The sequence below is a fragment of the Squalius cephalus genome (genome assembly GCF_949319135.1).
Source record: "Squalius cephalus genome assembly, chromosome: 17".
Classification (NCBI taxonomy): domain Eukaryota; kingdom Metazoa; phylum Chordata; class Actinopteri; order Cypriniformes; family Leuciscidae; genus Squalius; species Squalius cephalus.
In genome coordinates this window covers 32,086,095-32,099,159 of record NC_137138.1, presented here as the reverse complement: position 1 = coordinate 32,099,159, position 13,065 = coordinate 32,086,095, and the positions used below count along the sequence as shown (strand labels likewise).

The 13,065-nt window shown below is 38.1% G+C and overlaps 1 protein-coding gene across 1 annotated transcript; it reads left to right on the top strand.

Annotated features, from left to right (window-relative positions):
- Positions 1-5,729: 5,729 nt before the first annotated feature.
- Positions 5,730-12,544, top strand: bnip1b (BCL2 interacting protein 1b). Its single transcript, XM_079847064.1, has 6 exons — positions 5,730-5,840; positions 5,986-6,078; positions 7,406-7,497; positions 7,581-7,682; positions 7,801-7,919; positions 9,835-12,544. The coding sequence occupies exons 1-6, from the start codon at positions 5,757-5,759 to the stop codon at positions 10,029-10,031; spliced, it is 687 nt and encodes a 228-aa protein (XP_079703190.1). The 5' UTR covers positions 5,730-5,756; the 3' UTR covers positions 10,032-12,544.
- The last annotated feature ends 521 nt before the right edge of the window (positions 12,545-13,065 follow it).

The following is a 13,065-nucleotide window of genomic DNA, read 5'->3' as shown; positions in this document are numbered from 1 at the left end:
GTTCTTACTAAAGCTCAAATGTGCTGCGTAACACTAGAATGAACCTCATTGGTTCTTGCTAAAGCTCAAACGTGCTGTGTAACACTAGAATGAACCTCATTGGTTCTTGCTAAAGCTCAAATGTGCTGCGTAACACTAGAATGAACCTCATTGGTTCTTACTAAAGCTCAAACGTGCTGCATAACACTAGAATGAACCTCATTGGTTCTTGCTAAAGCTCAAACGTGCTGCGTAACACTAGAATGAACCTCATTGGTTCTTGCTAAAGCTCAAACGTGCTGCGTAACACTAGAATGAACCTCATTGGTTCTTGCTAAAGCTCAAACGTGCTGCGTAACACTAGAATGAACCTCATTGGTTCTTGCTAAAGCTCAAACGTGCTGCGTAACACTAGAATGAACCTCATTGGTTCTTGCTAAAGCTCAAACGTGCTGCGTAACACTAGAATGAACCTCATTGGTTCTTGCTAAAGCTCAAACGTGCTGCGTAACACTAGAATGAACCTCATTGGTTCTTGCTAAAGCTCAAACGTGCTGTGTAACACGAGAATGAACCTCATTGGTTCTTGCTAAAGCTCAAACGTGCCGCGTAACACTAGAATGAACCTCATTGGTTCTTGCTAAAGCTCAAACGTGCTGTGTAACACGAGAATGAACCTCATTGGTTCTTGCTAAAGCTCAAACGTGCTGTGTAAGACGAGAATGAACCTCATTGGTTCTTGCTAAAGCTCAAATGTGCTGTGTAACACGAGAATGAACCTCATTGGTTCTTGCTAAAGCTCAAACGTGCTGCGTAACACTAGAATGAACCTCATTGGTTCTTGCTAAAGCTCAAACGTGCTGCGTAACACTAGAATGAACCTCATTGGTTCTTGCTAAAGCTCAAACGTGCTGCGTAACACTAGAATGAACCTCATTGGTTCTTGCTAAAGCTCAAACGTGCTGCGTAACACTAGAATGAACCTCATTGGTTCTTGCTAAAGCTCAAACGTGCTGCGTAACACTAGAATGAACCTCATTGGTTCTTGCAGAAGCTCAAACGTGCTGTGTAACACTAGAATGAACCTCATTGGTTCTTGCAGAAGCTCAAACGTGCTGTGTAACACTAGAATGAACCTCATTGGTTCTTGCTAAAGCTCAAACGTGCTGCGTAACACGAGAATGAACCTCATTGGTTCTTGCAGAAGCTCAAACGTGCTGTGTAACACTAGAATGAACCTCATTGGTTCTTGCTAAAGCTCAAACGTGCTGCGTAACACTAGAATGAACCTCATTGGTTCTTGCAGAAGCTCAAACGTGCTGTGTAACACTAGAATGAACCTCATTGGTTCTTGCAGAAGCTCAAACGTGCTGTGTAACACGAGAATGAACCTCATTGGTTCTTGCTAAAGCTCAAACGTGCTGTGTAACACGAGAATGAACCTCATTGGTTCTTGCTAAAGCTCAAACGTGCTGCGTAACACTAGAATGAACCTCATTGGTTCTTGCTAAAGCTCAAACGTGCTGCGTAACACTAGAATGAACCTGATTGGTTCTTGCTAAAGCTCAAACGTGCTGCGTAACAATAGAATGAACCTCATTGGTTCTTGCTAAAGCTCAAATGTGCTGCGTAACACTAGAATGCACCTCATTGGTTCTTGCTAAAGCTCAAACGTGATGCGTAACACGAGAATGAACCTCATTGGTTCTTGCTAAAGCTCAAACGTGCTGTGTAACACGAGAATGCACCTCATTGGTTCTTGCTAAAGCTCAAACGTGCTGCGTAACACTAGAATGAACCTCATTGGTTCTTGCTAAAGCTCAAACGTGCTGCGTAACACTAGAATGAACCTCATTGGTTCTTGCTAAAGCTCAAACGTGATGCGTAACACTAGAATGAACCTCATTGGTTCTTGCTAAAGCTCAAACGTGATGCGTAACACTAGAATGAACCTCATTGGTTCTTGCTAAAGCTCAAACGTGCTGCGTAACACTAGAATGAACCTCATTGGTTCTTGCTAAAGCTCAAACGTGCTGCGTAACACTAGAATGAACCTCATTGGTTCTTGCTAAAGCTCAAACGTGCTGCGTAACACTAGAATGAACCTCATTGGTTCTTGCTAAAGCTCAAACGTGCTGTGTAACACGAGAATGAACCTCATTGGTTCTTGCTAAAGCTCAAATGTGCTGCGTAACACTAGAATGAACCTCATTGGTTCTTGCTAAAGCTCAAACGTGCTGTGTAACACGAGAATGAACCTCATTGGTTCTTGCTAAAGCTCAAACGTGCTGTGTAAGACGAGAATGAACCTCATTGGTTCTTGCTAAAGCTCAAATGTGCTGTGTAACACTAGAATGAACCTCATTGGTTCTTGCTAAAGCTCAAACGTGCTGTGTAACACTAGAATGAACCTCATTGGTTCTTGCTAAAGCTCAAACGTGCTGCGTAACACTAGAATGAACCTCATTGGTTCTTGCTAAAGCTCAAACGTGCTGCGTAACACTAGAATGAACCTCATTGGTTCTTGCTAAAGCTCAAATGTGCTGTGTAACACTAGAATGAACCTCATTGGTTCTTGCTAAAGCTCAAACGTGCTGTGTAACACTAGAATGAACCTCATTGGTTCTTGCTAAAGCTCAAACGTGCTGCGTAACACTAGAATGAACCTCATTGGTTCTTGCTAAAGCTCAAACGTGCTGTGTAACACTAGAATGAACCTCATTGGTTCTTGCTAAAGCTCAAACATGCTGCGTAACACTAGAATGAACCTCATTGGTTCTTGCTAAAGCTCAAACGTGCTGTGTAACACTAGAATGAACCTCATTGGTTCTTGCTAAAGCTCAAACGTGCTGTGTAACACTAGAATGAACCTCATTGGTTCTTGCTAAAGCTCAAACGTGCTGCGTAACACTAGAATGAACCTCATTGGTTCTTGCTAAAGGTCAAACGTGCTGCGTAACACTAGAATGAACCTCATTGGTTCTTGCTAAAGCTCAAATGTGCTGTGTAACACGAGAATGAACCTCATTGGTTCTTGCTAAAGCTCAAACGTGCTGTGTAACACGAGAATGAACCTCATTGGTTCTTGCTAAAGCTCAAACGTGCTGCGTAACACTAGAATGAACCTCATTGGTTCTTGCTAAAGCTCAAACGTGCTGCGTAACACTAGAATGAACCTCATTGGTTCTTGCTAAAGCTCAAACGTGCTGCGTAACACTAGAATGAACCTCATTGGTTCTTGCAGAAGCTCAAACGTGCTGTGTAACACTAGAATGAACCTCATTGGTTCTTGCTAAAGCTCAAACGTGCAGCGTAACACTAGAATGAACCTCATTGGTTCTTGCAGAAGCTCAAACGTGATGTGTAACACTAGAATGAACCTCATTGGTTCTTGCAGAAGCTCAAACGTGCTGTGTAACACTAGAATGAACCTCATTGGTTCTTGCAGAAGCTCAAACGTGATGTGTAACACTAGAATGAACCTCATTGGTTCTTGCAGAAGCTCAAACGTGCTGTGTAACACTAGAATGAACCTCATTGGTTCTTGCTAAAGCTCAAACGTGCTGCGTAACACGAGAATGAACCTCATTGGTTCTTGCAGAAGCTCAAACGTGCTGTGTAACACTAGAATGAACCTCATTGGTTCTTGCAGAAGCTCAAACGTGCTGTGTAACACGAGAATGAACCTCATTGGTTCTTGCTAAAGCTCAAACGTGCTGTGTAACACGAGAATGAACCTCATTGGTTCTTGCTAAAGCTCAAACGTGCTGCGTAACACTAGAATGAACCTCATTGGTTCTTGCTAAAGCTCAAACGTGCTGCGTAACACTAGAATGAACCTGATTGGTTCTTGCTAAAGCTCAAACGTGCTGCGTAACAATAGAATGAACCTCATTGGTTCTTGCTAAAGCTCAAATGTGCTGCGTAACACTAGAATGCACCTCATTGGTTCTTGCTAAAGCTCAAACGTGCTGCGTAACACGAGAATGAACCTCATTGGTTCTTGCTAAAGCTCAAACGTGCTGCGTAACACGAGAATGAACCTCATTGGTTCTTGCTAAAGCTCAAACGTTTTGCGTAACACTAGAATGAACCTCATTGGTTCTTGCTAAAGCTCAAACGTGCTGCGTAACACTAGAATGAACCTCATTGGTTCTTGCTAAAGCTCAAACGTGATGCGTAACACTAGAATGAACCTCATTGGTTCTTGCTAAAGCTCAAACGTGCTGCGTAACACTAGAATGAACCTCATTGGTTCTTGCTAAAGCTCAAACGTGCTGCGTAACACTAGAATGAACCTCATTGGTTCTTGCTAAAGCTCAAACGTGCTGCGTAACACTAGAATGAACCTCATTGGTTCTTGCTAAAGCTCAAACGTGCTGCGTAACACTAGAATGAACCTCATTGGTTCTTGCTAAAGCTCAAACGTGCTGCGTAACACTAGAATGAACCTCATTGGTTCTTGCTAAAGCTCAAACGTGCTGTGTAACACTAGAATGAACCTCATTGGTTCTTGCTAAAGCTCAAACGTGCTGTGTAACACGAGAATGAACCTCATTGGTTCTTGCTAAAGCTCAAACGTGCTGCGTAACACTAGAATGAACCTCATTGGTTCTTGCTAAAGCTCAAACGTGCTGCGTAACACTAGAATGAACCTCATTGGTTCTTGCTAAAGCTCAAACGTGATGCGTAACACTAGAATGAACCTCATTGGTTCTTGCTAAAGCTCAAACGTGCTGCGTAACACTAGAATGAACCTCATTGGTTCTTGCTAAAGCTCAAACGTGCTGCGTAACACTAGAATGAACCTCATTGGTTCTTGCTAAAGCTCAAACGTGCTGTGTAACATGAGAATGAAAGCTATCGAGTCTCTTTAGAAAATGCATATGGATTAGTTTTATGAACTAGTTTTATGAAGTTCTGTATGACCTTTTTGAAACATCAAAGTGGTTGCGTAGCTGTCAATGGAGGGACAGAAATCCCTCAGGTTTCATAAAAAAGATCTTCATTTGTGTTCCGAAGATGAACGAACGTTTTATGGGTTTGGAACGACATGAGAGTGAGTAATTAATGACAGATTTTTCAGTTTGGGGTGAACTATCCATTTAATAAATGCTAAGCGTTTTCTCTTAACCGCAATATATTTCTTAACTCAGTCACATACATTTAAATTGTGCAAGCTGTAGATTTATACTTTCTTCATAAATGTCATGTTGACAACATTATGACTGTCCCAAGACCCAATTGTCTCATTCTGTTCTTCCTTTCTTCTCTTCCTCCAATTCTTTCTCTTCCTCACTCTGTTTTTGGATGCCTGTCACTTCTGGCAACAGTCATGCATTTCTCAGTCAAAACGAAACCACAAACTTTCCCCTGCTATTCTGTCAGTAGTTATGTGGGGTTTGGTCATCTTACACTGTATGTTTGAATTTTAAGAACTGTGCAAAACAATCCCAACTAGCTCATTTTAAATAAATAATATACATTACAGTTGGCACAGTATTATACAGTTGGCGATGGTATTCTATCTTAAAATGCAATTTATTATTGTATTCTTGTGAGCCATTACAACAGTAGAAAGTAGAAAAGTAGATTTTTTTCTCAATGTAAGAAATACACAAGGCATTTGTTTTAGGAAAATCGTCTTATAAAGTATCATGTATGCACCACATTGCTCTCTGTTCCCAGGACAGTTTTGCAGGGCGCATCAAGAAAAAAAAGGCGTTATGAAAATGCGTTAACGCCTGGACCTTCTGACGTACCGTACAACAACAAAGATGGCGTCCTCTTCTGATGTACACGTCCGAATATGTGGACAAGAGATTGTTAAATATGATCTGGAAATTAAAGCTCTTGTTCAGGTAGTCCTCATTCTTCCTATTATCATATCAGCCAGGGTTTTGCTGTCAAGTTCGTCCGACAAAAACAAAGATGTGGCCGTAATTGCCATGGCTTTGTCAGTCAGCATGAATGGAAACAGTAAATTGTGTGTTTTTCTCGTGTCAGGATATAAGGGAGTGCTGTGGGCCACAGGCGGTGCTGCTGGATCTGAACTCCACTGTCAAGGAAAAGTTCAATCAGTTAAGACTGAGGATTCAGGTAACTTACATTCAACCAGTTAGATATACATGCCAGGGCAACAGTAACAGAGGGCCAAACTACAATAATAATGATATAGGAACTAATTCAAAATACAAGCAGCTTCCAGAATCAACGTTACTTTCGTCTTTCTGTCAGTTTTTTTATTTTATTTTATTTTATATTTTTTTAAATGTACAGGTTTTTGTATATCTGCGTTTATTTTATTTAGTTTTTATTATTAGTATTGTTTTAATGACGGTGGATAATGCCAAGTTACTGTGGTTTTATTGTTACTGTTATGGCTGAAACTATTGTTATTGTGGTAAATTTTTTTTGTGATGGGCAGCTGGATAATATCCATCGTAATTGTATAATGATAATGAGATTATTGGCATTTTGCAGGTATTTACAGTACCAGTCAAAAGTTTGGAAACATCACTTTTTTTCATGTTTTTGAAAGATGTCTCTTCTGCTCACCAAGGCTGCATTTATTATGACCAAAAAAACGAAAAAAAAAACCGTAATATTGTGAAATATTATTACAATTTAAAATATTGGTTTTCTATTTGAATATACTTTAAAATATAATTTATATTTGTGATGTAAAGCTGAATTTTCAACATCAATACTCCAGTCTTCAGTGTCACATGATCCTTCAGAAATCATTCTGATATGATGATTTGATTCTCAGTTATTATCAATGTTGGAAACAGTTTAATCATGTGATACTTTTTTTCCCCCAGGTTTCTTTAATTCCTAACCCAAAATAGAAATCTTTACTAACAATATAAATCTTTACTATCTTTACTTTTTTATCACACATCCTTGCTGAATAAAAAGTATTAAATTCTTTCAACAACAAAAAAAAAAAAAAAAAAAAGAAGGAAAAAATTACTGACCGCAAACTTTTGAATGGTAGTGTATATTGTTACAAAATATTTTTATTTTGAATAAATGCTGTTCTTTTTTTCTTTTTTTTTAAACTTTTTATTCATCAAGGAATCCTGAAAAAGTATCACAGGTTCCAAAAAAATATTAAGCAGCACAACTGTTTCCAACATCGATAATAAATCAGCATATTAGAATGATTTCTGAAGAATCATGTGAAGACTGGAGTAATGATGCTGAAAATTCAGCTCTGATCACAGGAATAAATTATATTTTAAAGTATATTCAAATAGAAAACCATCACCTGGGGGTCCAGAGAGATGAGGCGAGAGAAAAGGAGACGGAAGGATGAGGAGAGAGTTCAATAAACTTCCATTTAAAAAGAAAAGAAAAGAAAATCTGAGTAATATTGAATTTGTTAACTGCTGATTTTAGCAAAGCGAACCTTTTTTGATAGGACATGGAACAGATGGCGAAAGAACAAGACCGAGAGACTGATAAGCAAGCCATCTTGAGTGAAACGCAAAGCCATCGGAAGCAGATGTTAAGGTTAGAGAAACAACTTTTCTTCTGATTATGTATTGAATGCCAGATTTAATCTCAGCATTATCACTCCTCTCATCATGTCTCAGTAACCAGATGGCGTGGAGGAAGGCAAATCTGGCCTGTAAGATGGCCATTGATAATCTGGAGAAGGATGAACTGCTTCAAGGAGGCGACTCAGTGAGACAAAGGTAAATCATGCTGCTATTTTCAGCCAATCAGAATCAAGTCATTGTGTTCAAAAAAAAAAAAAGGCTCTATAGCTCTTTTATCCATATTCCCTCAATGCACGTGTTGTTCTGGGTTCAGGAAGGCCACTAAAGAGAGTTTGGTGCAGACGTCCAGTGACATCACCGAGAGCCTGATGAGCATCAGTCGTATGATGTCACAGCAGGTGAAGCAGAGCGAGGAGACCATCGGAACTCTGGGTAAAAAAAGGAAAAATCCTATCACCATCATGATATCAAAATGCCCATCTATTAAAGGAATAGTTCACGCACAAATGAGTAGAAATTTAGTAAATTGTCCTATGTGAGTGATTTATTGCTGTTGCTAATTAACGGGGTTTTACACCTAAAGAGATGAACAACACGTCTGAGAAATATCATTAGTCTTAGGGGAGGTTTACACGACAATGTTTTAACTAAAAATGAAAGACGTTTTATGCGCTTTGACCATAAATTTACACGACATTGCCTTTTTGGGGGCCTAAAAACGCAAACTTTTCAAAGTGCAAGTTTTTGAAAACGACACCCTTATCAAAAACATGAATCTGTGAAAACTGTGACATCATGCAAATGCATGTTATGTGTTTAGTCTATAAGCTTTTTTTTTTTTTTTTTTAAATAAGGGGGGCATACGGACATCATCATCACAAGTGGTTATAAGAATTACACAAATCACAATATAACATTTTGTCATCATGAAAAATGAAAGGTTCGTTACAGCAGACTCAAGGATGATGCATGTTTTCGAAGCTTTTGTGTTCAAAGGTTTTGACAGTTTCTTAAAGGAAGTAAAACGGGACTTTATATCAGAGGAGGACATTCTACAATTGGGATTACAGTGAATGTTTCTGGCTTTGTGAAGATGAAATTACACTGAACAAAATTATAAACGCAACAGTGAGATACTGAGTGGTTTTCGGACCCCCCCAATACAGTAAAACTGCACATTCTAGAGTGGTCTTTTATTGTGGCCAGCCCTAAGGCACACCTGTGCAATAATCATGCTGTCTAATCAGCATCTTGATATGCCATATAATCTTGGCAAAGGAGAAGTGCTCACTAACACAGATTTAGGCTACGTTTACACGTGGCCGGTTATTTTCATAAACGGACATTTCACCCTCTCCGTTTTCAGAAAAGTGTTCGTTTACACAAACCCGTGTATATGCCGTCAAGAGCATGCCAAACCTGCAGGTGGCAGTGTAACGAGAAGCTCAAGCCCATGTTAGCCAATCAGAATCCCGAAAATATAGGTCGCACGTTTGACGCAGTGCAAGTTCTGTCGCATACTGTGACATCGACTGCCTAAAACTCAGTTTCTCTCAGTTTACATGCAAACGTGCAAACAGAGTTTTCCAAAATCTTCAGTTTTCAGAAAGAATTGTTTTCAGAGGCGAATTCTCCGTTTGCGTGTAAACGAGGGGCACAACCGAAGGGAAATGTCTCTGAATTTTTTTCAAAATAACCATGTACGTGTAAACGGGGCCTTAGACAGATTTGTGAACAATATTTGAGAGAAATAGGCCTTTTGTGTACATAGAAAAAGTCTTAGATCTTTGAGTTCAGCTCATGAAAAATGGGGGCAAAAACAAAAGTGTTGCGTTTATAATTTAGTTCAGTGTATATAAATATATTATTTTATATATATATATATATATATACACCGTACTTTTCCAACAATTAGTGAAATAAGTTGTAATCTTTTTTTTTTTAAATATCTATTTTAAACTTGCAGATTAAATTTTGATAAATGAGTAAAATAATCTGAGATACATGATCTTTTTGAGATCTGAGATGTGAATCTGGCCTGGTATATTGGTATGAAGTATTAATTTTACTCAAGTTAAATGTAAATCATTACATTTGATTAACAAAACTTTAAAGACATGGAAGACATTGCTTCTCAACAGACATCTGTCTACATCTGCTATTCTGTAAAGTCTCCAAATGACCCAGAAAAGCTGATGATTGATGGTGTCACGTGATCCACCAGTCCAAACTGAACAAGTATGAGTGGAAAAGTAACATGTCCTTTTAACCTTATGGAGGGAAATGACTTTTCCACCATCCTTAAATGTACGTTTTATTTATTTATTCAATTTCTCTCTCTTTCCAGCAACATCATCGAGGACTGTACTAGAGACGAATGAAGAGTTTAAGGCCATGACGGGAACCATTCATTCGGGCCGAAAACTTATCCTGAAATATAATCGTCGTGAACTGACCGACAAACTGCTGATCTTTCTCGCTCTCGCTCTGTTTCTGGCTACGGTGCTCTACATCCTGAAGAAGAGACTCTTCCCCTTCATTTAGTGGACACGTGAACTGTGTTCCAGAAACCATTACTAACCGAACTGGCAGAACAATTCTTCAACCGATACACTTAAGTGTGAGTAAATGATGACAGAAGCTTCTAGGGACGCAATTACTGAAGTGAGAATGAGGTTTTCAGGAACAAATGAATGCGCTATCTAATGTTTTTTGCTACATTAGTACATTACTGATTGCATCATCATATTCAGTAGCATATTTAGCAATCATTGCATATGTTTGTACAGTCATGAAATGCTTTGAGTTCAGGTTAGCTCTGGAACTATTTCATAACCCTGACACACAATGTGGATGAAGTTCAGAACAACCTTAGATGTTCATGCCGTATATAATGAATATTAATATAATGAAAATGTACATAATAGTATCTGACATCTTTCATATTGTTTACAGCATCAGCAATGTCTTGCTAAATGAGTGTGACTGTGTGGAAAACACCTGATTTAGGTGCTTTATTCTCCATGAAGGATCTCAGCATGGTTTCTGTCATCCGTCATGTTTAGGGGTGTGAGAGTCTCAGTGGAATGAACCACTAGAGGGCGTCGGATCTCTATTTTACTGTAATGTGTGTCTGGATTTGACTTACCAAGTAGATTTACTTTATTTAGAAACTGATTCGTTTTATCATTTTTGAAGTCTCTCCAACTTATTGGAACATATGGTCAAAAATACATTAAAACCAGTAATATTGTGAAATAATATTTCGATTTAAAAGAACTGTCAGCAGTGTTGAGGAAAGTTACCTTTTAAAAGTAATGCATTACAATATTGCGATACTCCCTAAAAAAGTCACTTATTACGTTACTTTTTATGGAAAGTAATTTTACGTTACTTTTGTGTTGTTTTTTTCACCTGCTTGTTTGACTTTTTAATAACAAAAAAAACAACCAAAAGTTCTGTTTTAGGCAAATGTAAAGGCTCTTTCACACCTTAAGTGAATTGTTTAAAGTCCCCCTGTGGTGAAAATCCAGCTTTTAATGTTGTGTATGTATCTGTGTGGTGTTTTTAATGTGCTTTAAGACAAACCATGTGTAAATTCATAAGTCGACACCATTGCTGAGTATTTTGTCCTTCAAACTGCAGTGAACCAAAGACAGTCTCAAAAACACGGTTGAAATCGCTGGTGTTTCTGACGACACAAACGACCTTGTAACCAATCAGATCAACGAGTGGATCTCTGAGCTGAGTGAGTGGAGGCGGGGCTCATTTGCTTATTCAGAGAACTGTGTATACTAAATGAGGCAAGGGTGTCGAGTTACATTCAAGATACAAATTTAAGGAAAAAATGCTTAAATATGTAGTTTTGGTGAACAAAGATGAGTTTTAATGAATAAAATGATTGACGACGGGGACTTTAAACCTCAATTCACAGTTGTACAGTAGAGGGCGCCGCTCAAACAAACCTTCAGCTGTGCTGCCATTCTGGATCGCAGAAGAGGAGAGTTCAACACTTTCTTCAGATAAACAGCACATTTTTGTTTTTTTATTGCTAAAGTCATTTTTGGATAAATATGCTGTGATCAAAGGTCAGCAGCAAAGACATTGGTTAATAAAGTGAGATTAAATACTTAAACCCCTGGTTTCACAGACAAGACTAGTCCCAGACTAAACTGGATGTTTGAGCTGTCTTAACTGAAAGCACTGATACATCTTAAACTACGTCAGTGTCAAGTTTGTGCAAGTGAGATGAGTAAATACACACATTTAGTCTAGAACTACAATAAGCATCATGTTCATACGGCACACACGACGCCTCTGAGCCTTTACTTCTGATTTCTCTCAACATGAGGACAGGAGAGATGGCAGTCAATAAATGGGAAAAAGTTACTAATGTGAAAAACTCACTCCAATATTTTGCTGTAATGCATTACTTTAGTAGTTACTTGAAAAAGTAATCTGATAACGTAACTTGCGTTACCACGTTAGCATATCAGAATGATTTCTGAAGGGTCATGTGACTTTGATCACAGGAATAAATGACATTTTACAATATATTAAAATAGAAAAGTTATTTTAAATGGTAATTAAATAATATATCTCAGCTGTATTTCTGATCAAATAAATGCAGCCTTGGCGAGCATAAGATACTTCTTCAAAAGCATTAAAAATCATTATTATTCCAAACATTTGACTGGTAGTACATTTACTCGTCTCGGGAAAAGGCTCCATCCATTTCATGGTCATTTATTAAAATGAGATTTACAAAAACGCTTTGCTTTCATCCCTTTAGGTTCTGATTGTGTTACATTAAAGACACCAGAGGCCTGATGTATAAACGCTGATGTGTGTACGCAATTTTTCACATACATATCGGGATTAAAAAAAAAATAAAAAAAAATAGGTGGGTTTTATAAAGCAAATTTTGTGCAGGTTCTGGCGTGTGCATGGTTTAATAAATCTGAATACTTTAGGATGATTAAATCTACAGTTTTATACACAAGGCCCCTGTGTTCTGATTTACAGTAGAGCCTGATGCTCTTATGTGAAGCTTCAAGTGTGTGTGTGTGTGTGTGTGTGTGTGTGTGTGTGTGTGTCTCTGCTCTAGGTTTCTGATGGTAAAAAGTTCCCCAAGTGCCAGATGGTCATTTTGTTTTATTGCTTTCTCTTCATAACTCATTCTGTCAGTGGCAGAGATGTTTTGAAGGCACTGAAGGCCAAAAAGTGATTATGAGGTTCATTTATTGTGGGAAAAACATGTTTTTTTTTTTCTATGAATACATTTGATTACTTTGATACAGATCCCAAATTATTATTATTATTTTTTAATATACAACATAACAGTAAAATAAAAATAAATAGCTCAAGCATGTGTATAAAATGACTTACCAGCACTCTATAGTGGCTGCAATAAAACAGACCTCAAAATAACAATCCACAAGATTCACTTCATGCATAACTTTGGGGAAATTAATTTAAATTAAAAAAAGGAAATATCTACAAGATACACATTGAAACAGAGGGGAGTGAGTTTGCATTGACCAAGTTGCCTTATGAAAACATGGGGATACATTCTAAC